The sequence below is a fragment of the Gavialis gangeticus genome, unplaced genomic scaffold, assembly GCF_001723915.1.
Source record: "Gavialis gangeticus isolate Ggan-Ray unplaced genomic scaffold, GavGan_comp1, whole genome shotgun sequence".
Taxonomy (NCBI): domain Eukaryota; kingdom Metazoa; phylum Chordata; order Crocodylia; family Gavialidae; genus Gavialis; species Gavialis gangeticus.
In genome coordinates this window covers 227,672,199-227,684,303 of record NW_017729032.1, presented here as the reverse complement: position 1 = coordinate 227,684,303, position 12,105 = coordinate 227,672,199, and the positions used below count along the sequence as shown (strand labels likewise).

The window sequence follows — 12,105 nt, the reverse complement described above, 5'->3', positions numbered from 1 at the left end:
AGTCATAATTTCAGGGATGTGTCAAGCCTGAGGTTACACATGTGACTTGTGGTTGTGCTGTATTGTATTTAATATATTTGGATGAAACACCGACTAGGATAGAAAGGATGATTTTCTTCTTCATTGTATAGTCTGATATTTTTTTTTAAATACACACACATTTTTTGAAAAATGTATTTGTGATAAGACCATGTAGGATCCTTTATAAAACATATGCAGTATGGCCATGATCCTGTTTTGTTGTACCGTACATGAAATAATATACTTTGAAATGAAGACTGTCTATGAAATGTTCTCAAGCAGCATGAGTTGCTGAATTTTAGATTTGCATTTAAATTTTGTTTTTAATCGCATTGGATAAAATCCTAGGCATGGTGAACTTAATTTGATATCCATGTTGATAGTGTTAGGAATCCACCCATTACTCATGCTTTTCAAATTTAAAATGATTAGGTTAATTTGTCCTTGAAAAATACTGACTAATGTATGAGGGAAGATGTATGCGATTCATATAGCAGGCACACACAGAGCATTTATTTTGGTTGAATGTATTATATGTATATTGGCAGACAAGGTTCTTTGGATAAATCCAATATCTTTCATTATATCAACTCAAATAGTGGGAAAAATTCTTCTTTGTGAGCTTTCAGGTACAAATACCCTTCTTCAGGCCGAGGAAACATCTGCAGATAGTCTGTGCTCTTCATGGATGAAATAGTAAAGATGCTAGAGGCCAGTATGCATGGGAGAGAGTCAATCAGTGGTAATATAAATTGAGTTGGTCAATGGGTGAGAGACATGTGGGGGGAGAGGCATCTGGCCCTGCTCATGGTGAGTGGCAATGCTCCATCCCTGCCTGCCCGTACCCCCTAGGACCTTCCCAGAGACGCATACCCCCAGTTGATGACCACTCTCCTACAATATAATTGACAATTTTTGTCAATCAGTGAGTGATAGGGGAGAGGGAGGTGGGAGAAGGGGAATGAATATAGCTGGTAAATAGTAGAAAGGTTACTCTATTATTTACCAATTGTTTACCGGCTATATTCAGTCCCTCTCACCTATTGACTACCTCAATTTACCTTTTCACTGATTGACTCTCTCCCATGCATACTGGCCCCCGGGGTCCTTACTATTTCATCCAGGAAGAACACAGACCAATTACAGATGCTTCCTCAGCCTGAGGAAGGGTATTTGTACCTAAAAGCTTGCAAAGAAGAATTTTTTCCAACTATTTAAGTTGGTCTAATGAAAGATATCAGATTTACCCAAAGAACCTTGTCTGCCTATGTCCTTAGACAAACATGGCTACAAGATATACCTGTGATTATATGTATATTGTATTTCTGTCAACACTGGAGTGGATGTTCTGGAGCAACAACATGCAGAATGATTGCTCAATTTCCAGTTTATATCGAAGGGAAATCGTAACTATAGTATAACAGAACATAGAGCAGTGCATTTAAGGGTTGAATAACTGAACTTCTAAGATACAACTTTACTTTTAAATTGAAAAGGATTTTGTTGAATAGCACTCTGATAATGTAAAACAAATTAGTAATCCCACCACTGCCTTTATTTACTAATATCACTTTATCCCTTACATGACTTTCTAGATCGATTTGCTATGTTAGCAAACAATAATCTCCAGATTCTTAACATCAATAAAAGTGATGAAGGAATATATAGATGTGAAGGAAGAGTGGAAGCTAGAGGAGAAATCGACTTTCGGGATATCATTGTCATTGTGAATGGTAAGAAATAAAATGTGGCATTTCTGAGGTTGAATTGAGTTCCTGCTCTATTTATTGTAATGCATAGTTTATCAGCTTATAAGAAATCTTGATTCTGCCACTTATTGTAATAATTAACTGTTATATTATTGTTTGGTAATCAACATACTGTTTACAAATTGTCCATTGGGTTACATTATATTAAATGTAAGCTTTACATACATGTGTCATACATGAATGGAAATGGCATCATGGAAGAAGACGAATGTATGAATAGATCCCATCTCCTTACACAATTTCAAATATGTTGTGAAAAAGGAGGGGGTTTGGTTTGTTTGTTTTTATTAAACCTTTACAGGAGGAAAGCAACTATTCTAAGACCAAAGTCCAATTTTTAACATGCAATATTTTACTTTACTATATATCTTTTAGTACTTGGTCATGTGTTGTTGTAAAACACTTCATTTTATGTAATTAATGCAGTTATCCAGCTTCACTAAACCAGAGCTGTTTTATGAATGGCCCTTATTTAAAATCCTCTTAAGAACTATTAATATATTTTTTATATAGTAGTATGGCTAAATTAACTGAATGTTTTATTGAACATTGCCACTATTGTAAGTCATTATAAATTTTACCAATTTATTATAAACCCTAGAACAAGTAATATGAAATTGTGAACATAAAATTGAGTATGTAGCTTGACCTCAGTGCTAAAGTTAGTGTCAGCACAGTAAAACATAAGTGAATGTGTTTCTCTTCCCGTGGTGGCCAGCAAAGATGCTGTCCATTTGCATGCTTTATCTAACTTAGGTATTTCTTTGTCTCCAGCTCCTTAAGGCTAAATCCTAAGTAGTGTTCACATGCTTATATAGCCATAAGCATGTGAACACCATATACAATCACGTAACTAGTTTTTGGCACTTTTGTACTGTTTGAGATTCTGTTTCTACCTGTTGCAGAATTGGAGTGCTCTACATAGCTGTGTGTCCGGAATGAAGTGGAGGCGAGTGACTGTCACACTTTTTAACCCAACAGCCTAGTGTTTGTCCCTTGCCTAGGGAATGGCTCACCTAAAACGTTGTTGAACCTGTGTCCTGCTTCCCAGCAGGGTGCTGTAACCATTAGGACACAGGCTAGATATTATCTACAGCTTGCTCTAGCCCTTCCATTTGAAGATGGCCACTGCATCTTGTATTTTATATTCATTGGATAAAATGAATAAACACCATTGGGATTGGGCCCTAGAGCCCAGGGCTTCTCCCATCCAGGACAGAATCCATCTCACTGACTTGCCTTCCATCTGAGTTGCCCTCCTCCCCATTTATCTCCCTCTCTTTGCTCTAGTGGGACATCTTAAATACAAGATGTTTACTTTCTGCTTGGGTGCACTGGGAAATACCTATCCTGTGGCTTGGTGCGTAGTATATCATGTTTAGGAATCAGGTAACCTAAGTTCAAACCCCTTCTGGGTGATGGGTACCTAGAAAACAGGTCTTCAATCCTAAGAACTGTTGAGTTAATAAGTATATGGGGTCCTTCTTTTCTGTTAAACATCTAGTTTTCCTCTAGGAAAATTTTCAGGATTTGCCACACGTTTTTACTTGGATGATTCTGTTTTTGTGGACACTTGTGCATGCACATACATGTGCACACATGTGCATGCACATGCAAACCAGCTACATGGCCACAGTGCAGTCTAATGTGCAAGCTTAGTAAAGAAGTTCAGGATGAGTACACCTATGCTGAATCTCAACTGTGTTAAGTTGCAAAAAACTGCATTTGCTTAGCGACATAAATGCCATTTAAGCATGCAAATGGAAAAAAACCCCCAAAATCTGTCTTATAAGGGTTGTTTTTTTTTCCTGGATGCCTCAACAACCAGATTTTCTCATCTTTATAGTCATCTAAGTCCCAAAAATGCCATTTTTGCCGAAGTTGACAGTCTGTTCCAAGGCAATTAGTCTTATGCATGTACATCCAAAAATGGAAGGCCAATCTGTACATAAGCAGCATTCACTCTAGGAGTTTGTGGCCTATGCAGTGTGTGTGTGTAGGGCATGCAGCTCCTAGCCACTCCAAAATGGGGCAACCCTGAGGTAGATGACAAAATGTGGTAATCTAGGCATCCAGAAAAGAATAGAGTGCCACCCTTAGTATCTGGGATTATGGCTATAACTTGTTATTGAATGGCCTAATATAGCAAACCCTTAGATATATGAATAATAGTTTCAAATGTGAGCTAGGGATGAGTAAATATTATTTGATGCAAGTGTTCCTTGAATTCAATGTCTGAGAATTAAGACGTTTTAAACAAGTAAGCTTTATATTGTTTTTGATAGTAAAGAGAGGGGGAGGGATGATAAGTGAAAGCATGTTCTGCACTTCACATGGAAGAGTAACATGTAGTTTCCTTTTACTTTGATGTTTCAAAAGGCAGATTCCCTCCCTCTTTCTTTGTGTGTATTTTGGTCTTGAACTGTACCTATTTATTGGGCAGATGCATTTCCTACAACATGGGTTTTCAACCTTTTTTAATAAGTGTACCTCTGGTGGCTGGAAATGGGGGTGAGGAGGGGAGTGGCACATGACCAGATGTGGAGCAGAGTGGGGTGGGTAGCACTTGACCAGATGCGATGAGGGGTGGTGGGTGCGAGCTTTCCTCCCCCCCACATCTGGCCCTTCCCTTGTCCGCCCCCAAGGCCCTGAACCTGGGAGATGGTGGTGCAGGATGGTGAGTGGCGGTGCTCTGTCCCTGCCTGCCCATACCCCATAGGGCCTTCCCAAGTACCCCCAAGGGTATGCATACCCTTAGTTGATAACCCCTGTCCTATAACATAATTGACAATATTTATCTATATAGTAAAGTTTATTTTTTCTGCTCTTTGTGTGGGTGTATAGAATTGAAATTAGAGTGATATATTTTATTTCTAGTAACAATGTTCATTTTATACTGTTCTGTCTCTGCTAACAGACACACTAAAACTCCACAACCTATACAGACTTGTAATATTCCAAGTTTGATATTTCATATTTGTCCAGTGCATTAGTTTTGATTTTGTAACTTTTTTTTCACAAAATGAGGTTGTTGGACTCATGCCCATACCTCACCTGGAGAGCCAGTGTATTCTTTTTAATTTGGTCTCTACCTTTCTACCCTGCTGATAGCTGTGTCATGCTACTGCTGACATCTCTCTCAGGGTTACAGAGACATGCAAGCTCCTCCACTATATTAAAGTGAGAATACCTTCAGAGTGAGTGTGAGAGGTAGCTTTTGAAAGGTGAGGTGGAGAGGTAGATGAAGGCAACAATGGGCAGATGACATAAAAAGTGATCTGGAAGGGATAGGCAAAGATGCAAGAAGGTGAAAGGAAATTGCACAGGCTAGGAAGAGATGGAAGGCTATGTTTAAGGCGGCTATTGTCTCTTGAGACCCACACGTGCCTGCTTTCTCTCTCAATTATATATAAACATTATAGGACTATAAAACATTATAGGATTATTTTTATCATGCAGACATGTAAACTCCTACATAATTTATATGTAAAAGGGGATTGTTGTATTTATATTATAAATGAGTGTGTGTGCGTGCATGTGTGCGCATTTTGTATGTATACCTTGAATAATCATTTACCCTGTAGTACTTCATAAAGTAAAGAAATGAATGCTAATAATGCAGAAGTTGGACAGAGAAATAGACCAAACCTTGTATGCGTATTTTATTGTGGACATTAGAACGTGCTTTGCCAAGACAGGTAACTGAAGACCTAAATACTAGATTTATGCCTTCTTTATGAAGGGATGTCTTTTTACTTCCACTTTTATTTTAAATAGAGTGGGAAAGTGAAGTGTCAGATAAGAACTGTGGCTAAATTAAAGCCTCGTATTAGTGAGTATGGATGGTTCAATTCCTATAAGACGGCAACATTTCTAGACTACAATTTTGAGAACCAGAATAAAAGAGTTACCAGCTAGCAACTTTAAGACCATTTCACTTTGTAGAATGATATTCATTAAGGTCTACCTCCTACTTGATTTATTGGGATAACTGGCTTCTTTAGGATGAAGCCAAATATATTAAATCTGTCCCCAGAAGTCCTTTAATGTTTAAAAAAGGAAACAAATTGCAGTGACCTATAATGAAAAACAAAAATTACATATCTGTTTCAAGACAGAAATAACAGTTTTTCTAAGGACCAGTACAGTCTCCACAGATCTGTAGCCTGGCAGATCCTCCTTCCATAAAATAAACATTAGAAAGGACCTATGCAAGCGTTTTACATTTGCAGGGAAGGAATAGAAACTGCATGGATGATAACCTCTGTTTCTTTACTTATTTACATAGAAGTATTCAAATTACTTGAAGTATTTCAAGTAGCACCTCAACCTTTCTGATCCTGAGGCCTACTCTAGTCCCCTGTACAAGCCTATACCCATATTCTACCCCTTCCATATCTTTTAACATTACCTGCCACTTACAGCCAATCTTACCCAACACCATATATAGGTTTCTCACAGTCTAATGTAGACATCCTGTAGCCAGCTCTGTAAATGCTATCTCTGTAATAGAAGCAGAATAGCCACATTTGCAGAGTACTATGCCTGGTATTATTAGCTTCCCAGTGGAGCTAATTATCCTGCTCACAGCACTATGCTAAGACAATTCTGTTGCTTCCTTTGTCAGAGATTTGGACCCTTCATTGCCTGGAATATTTATGAGGAGAGGGTTCTGAAGAGCCTCCCCCAGCCTCCTTTATACCTATGCTACCATTGTTTGAAAACCACTGGCTTGAGTTTTGTTAAGTTTTGTATTAACATTATCAAGAACCAGTTCTACCCAAAAGAGTCTTCCCTCTAAGATTAAGATCAAATATGACTGGACAAAAATGAAGCAATATGTGTAGGGCATAAGTACTGGGTAACAACACAACAACAATACTAATGTATTTTTGCGTATACTTTTTACATGCATAATTCTACTTGTTGTTGCTGTTGTCTTTGAAGGAGAACTGCTAGGTGCCCTAGCTCTCTAGTATTTTAGTAATGTCATGGAAGAAATGGGCTTTGAGGGGGAGTTGAAGGATGGTGGTGAAGTGTCTTTAAATATTAATATGGGAAGGGACTAAGATCTGCTCATATGGTTCTATTCCCCTTTCTTAGAGTGAATGCATTTCCTGCCAAATTGGTAGTCTTCCCCTGTTACATAACAGGGGTTGATATTACAGAGGCAGATAAGTGCTTTTCTGAGATATGTGCATAGTATCAGTACAGGCAGTTTGTGTTTACATTTATAAGCACTTCACTGAAAATTGGAACAGAAAATAAAATGGTATGAAATAACAGAGGTAGGCAGAATTCATGAAGGCAGTGCTTGCAGCCTTTATGTCAGGGGATAGAACACTCATTTGGGAGGTAGGATATCTTGGTTAAACTAAGTCTCCCTTTTACCCAGAGCAATGGTTTGAACCAATATCTCATACTTCCCAAATGAATACCCTTTCTACTGGGGTAGAGACACATTTTCTTTCTTTTGTCTGTCTGTCTGTCTCTCTAAATATTTTATAGAAATTGTAAGCAATCCATTTACTGTCAGTCACAGAGACAGAGAATACACCATACTAGCCTACCCTAGAGCCCATTGGCGAAAATATTCCCTTTGGAGTGTTAATCTGCAAGTCTTTTCAAGGATGAGGAATGAATGGAATTAGGACTTCCATAGCTAAGGTGAATGTCCTAACTGAGAGTCCAACTTCATTGCTAACTGAAATAAGAACTATCACTAGCTTTTTCTACTCCCACATGAACCTAGTCCTTCATTTTCTTTGCTTTCATTGTGAGTCCCAAAACCCAAAATGTTTTAGAAATGACAAAATGAATTGCCCAATCCTATACGATGCTGAGTATTCCAAGGTGACACTTACTTCACTGGAAGCTGAAGTAACCCATGGTCTGTCAGAAAGCTCAAATGTTTAGTATCTCAGGTCCTTTGTTAAAATATAACATTCAATGAACCAAATCCTCAAATGGTGTAACTTAGAGTATCTCCACTATAATCAACTGTAATAGTCTCTGTCTAAAAAAATATGTATGGACTTCTGATTTGAAGAATTCTTAAGACATGAAATTTCCATTTTAAAAGAACTAGCCTGCTCTCCTTTATGGGAACAACAAAAGGAAGAAAAAAAAAACAAGAACAGGATTCTTCAAGGTTAAAGAAAAGAAAAAAAGCAAGAAAAAATTATTTCAGTAAATATTGCTATGGATAGAATAGAGAACATTGTATTCTTCGTATTCTGTTGTTCAGTCATCAAGATTGATTCACTTATTCTTCCATTGTGAAGTCTAAAATAGTAGTAAGTCATTGGCAGAGAAAATGAAAATGGTATGGTAGTGTTTCTTTTGAGAAGATGTTTTGGCAACATGAAACTGTCTTAAAATCAACTCGTGGACCACTTGACAATTCCTTGTATGTGGTGCCTTGGTCATTTCTATGTACAGGATAATTAATGGCTGCCAGATTGGTAAGCATTCAACCTAAGCTGTTTAACTACACTGGTGGCTGGTTACAGTAGAATTCTGGGAAAGTTATGTTACTTAATGCCACCCTTTAGATGGTGTCAAGAACACGCTACAGTTTTCGCTGAACTGTTCAAATTTGAGCCTAAAATTCAGTGCCTATCTCTTTATTTTGGTGTTTAAATAAGCATCTTGATTTTTGTTAAAGATCCTGGCCACCTGCAACTATCATTGATCAACTATGAGATGAAGTTTAGGAATCCAGACCAGAAACTATATGCTCTGTATTTCTTAGATGATGATAAGGGAGATATGTTTTGGGTTTGTTTTTTCATGGGGGTTCCCCCTCAACAAAAAAAGCTCATCTCATATGAAAGTGGCCTGGTGAGAGCAAACTGAGTGCAGGAGGTCCCAGTGAGAGGGGGGTGGTATGTGTGAGGCTCAGTACAGCCTGAATGAGAGAAACACTGCACTGAGTTGGGCCCGGCCTCATGCCGGAGCATAGCACAACTCAGGAGAACATCAGCAAGGCATGGGACACAATAGGGGAAGGTAGGGCTCATGTGCTTATCACCCTTGGACATCAGGGTGCTCGAAGGGCAGCCTCCTGTCTAATTAACAACTTTAATTTATATCAAGGCACGACAGCTGAGTAAGGCAGGTGGCTTGCCCAAAGAGGTGAGCAGGCCAGTACTGTGACTGAGCCTGGGAGTTTGCCCCCTGTCGCACTATACCATTGTAAAAGTTGTATCGTATATTGAAATGCTTCTGTGGATAAGATGCTAAAATTTACTTTAGCAATAACTAATGCCTTAATAGATGAAAGCAGCAATTTAACCCAAATTACAGAATTTTTGGAGGAGTGGAATCATAAAGGGACTAAATCAATTCCCTTCCAACACTTACCATTTTTTTACAAATTGATTTTTGCTACTTTGAAAATAAAACACTCTTGCTTCATTACTATAAAAATGAGAAAATGCTCTACCCTTTGGGTATAAATATTATTCCCTGCTAGCTTGTGCTGTTAGCATTTTAGAAATAATTTCCTTGTTTTTTGAGAGAATGACATGTATAGCTGTTGAAAAAACCTTTTTGCTTATTCTTAAATAATGGAGAAAAGGATTTCAGTCTTAGAAGAGACCTAGGAGTCCCTCTAGTTGTTCAAGTAAAGGCATGATATGATCTGCCATGTGTTTCACACAGCCACACCTTCTGCCATGCCACAAATGCGTGGCAGGAGACATGATTGTGGGATCCAGCATCAGATCTTATCATGCCTCATTGCTGGTGGGGGGGGGAGTCCAAAATTGTGACCCTGGGCTCTCCCTGCACTGGCATACTAGTAGCAAGCTCCATCAGCTGACTGGACTCCCAGCCACAGGGGCATAGTGTTACTTAAAATTGCCAATAGCTCAAATTGAGAGCAAGACCTTAAAAAGGGGGATAAAACAAACTGCCTTGTTTATTGGCTGCATGAAGCAGATACATAAGCTTGGACACACCAGTCATACAAAGACATACGCAAACATACAGACAAAACCACTCTGGTAAGATGTTATAGTTACCAGCAGATGTTATACAATATTAGCACTGGATGGCTGGATCCCGGCTTATTGAGGGTGATAGGAGCAGGGGAAGAACAGACATGCATACCTGTGTTCCATGAGGTTGCAGAGAGTGAATTCCCCATCTTGGCTTGTCTGCATCCCACTTTTATAGGGATTTCAAGTCTTTGTTCAGCATTGGGGTTTTTCCATGCTCAATCTTTAGTTAGAGGTGGTTTCTTCTTGTTATCTCCGCTGAGGTCATTCCAGTAAAGTTGGTTATCTCCACTGAAGCATTGTGTCATTGATCTTGAGGCATTGTGTAGTTCAAATGACATAATATGCAGAATTTCTTCTTCTTTGTACCTGATCACAGATGAGTTCTTCAGCCATCCATTACTTAGTTTACTGTCTGGTAACTTATACATTGGCGCCTTGTTGCTTACATAATCAATTCAATCTTCTTCTGTTTTTCATGCAAATAGTTACCTTTCTTTCACCATTCGCCCTCTCACACAGACACTTGTGTACACAAAGCATACAAAGTTCATCTGCTCATGTCAAGCAGGGAAACAAGCACAAAATGGAGTTTTAGTTGTTTATACAATCATAGAGGTACTTTAATCATTTAAACGTAATAACTAATATGCAAGAATTCATACTACAATAGGATACGCATGCATATTGGAGAGACCAGATATAAAGTTGTTATAGGTTCTCCATATCTGATGTTTATAGCTGGTTGTCCTTTTTAAGGTGTGATAATTAATTTGCACATATAGCTGTCTAAATTAATTGCAGAATTAACCAGGTAAATGTGTAATATGTGTAACATGTAGAGGGGACTGACTGGTAGACTGCCTATCAAAATATTAGTTTACTCATAGGTTGGGCAGATAATAATGGCAATCTAAAATTAACAGAAAAGTTGAAAATTGGTAACATATCTTCAGATTGATAGAGTATTGTTTTTGCTATAGGACAGGTTAAACTACGTTATCACTATAAATCTAGAGATTAGCTATAGAAGAAAAATCTGTTGAATAGTCAATGTTCTGGCTAGATTTGGATGACAGTGCTTCTATTGAATATCATGATAGTTTGCACCCAAATTGCATTTTAAAATAAAGCTTATAATTCATGATAAGAAAAAATCAGTGGTTTTCCTGAAAATGTATTATACTGTCTCTCTAAATTAGTGACAGTCAACAATAATCCTAAACCAGGCGATACTACTGTATTTACTTGTCCAATCATAAGTGTTGTATAATTATAGATGCAACTTACTGACATTGTTATTATACCTTTTGAATATCACATTTTAGGAAACACTGGCCAGAAAAACTACAGTCTTTTCAGTGATGAAAAGGGATGATGTTGTACGGTTCTAGTTTGCCTCTGTGACCAAAAAGACAGTATAATTGGAACTATCTATCTGAAGCCAAAAAACTGCATTATTCTTTTCCACCGTTAGACATTACCTTCAGTAACTTGATTTATAGATGACACACCTTTGTCTCTGGGATTTGCTTTGTATCAGTACAGGTGCATTTTCTGATAGGTGTTAAAAATAGAAGCTCTAAAATATACATTTTATACCAGCACCTGATTTTACTATGATTTACAAAAAGATAAGCTGTCAGAGCACTGTATATGGAATTTCATTGGTTACACAAAATAAGTCTGCCCACCCCACCAGGCTTCTAATACTTGAAAAGATGTTTATTTGCTCTCTACCATATACGACAGTATACACACACAATGAAGCCCAGAAATTCAGTTATCTTCATGGACTGTGCTGTTATAAGGAAATTTTTCTTGCTAAAGTCAGTAACAACGTGCCCATTCACCTCATAGTGAAGCCCAATATATGCAGACTTGTTCTGTCACAGGGGCTTAGGTATGTGAAATATGTTATACCTCAGAGATTTAGATTTCTGCCCATCAGTATCACTGACATAATGGATTAGTAGTAAAATATTCTAGTGCCATTTTATTTGTCTCTTATTTAGGTGTCTGACAGCAGAGTTAGAATTTAGAATTTCTAGCTAGCAAGAATTTCTGACATTGTCATGCATAAAGAATCACAGAATCATAGAATCAATGAGTCGGAAGAGACCTAGACAGATCATCTAGTCCGACTCCCTGCCATGGGCAGGAAGGAGCACTGGGGATGGACAGGGTCATAAGACCCCAGCCAGGTGCCTATCCGGTCTCTTGAAGATTTCCAGGGAAGGTGAGAGCACCACCTCTCCGGAAAGCCTATTCCAGGCTCTGGCCACCCTTACAGTGAAGTAATTCTTCCTAAT

At 38.1% G+C, this 12,105-nt stretch overlaps 1 protein-coding gene across 2 annotated transcripts in view; it reads left to right on the top strand.

Moving 5' to 3' along the window:
- Positions 1–12,105, top strand: part of NCAM2 (neural cell adhesion molecule 2) — a 691,500-nt gene that overhangs the window by 387,300 nt on the left and 292,095 nt on the right. For both annotated transcript variants that reach the window (XM_019524735.1, XM_019524736.1), the window contains exon 5: positions 1,617–1,754. In XM_019524735.1, coding sequence (XP_019380280.1) covers positions 1,617–1,754 — 138 coding nt within the window. The remainder of the gene's footprint in view (positions 1–1,616; positions 1,755–12,105) is intronic.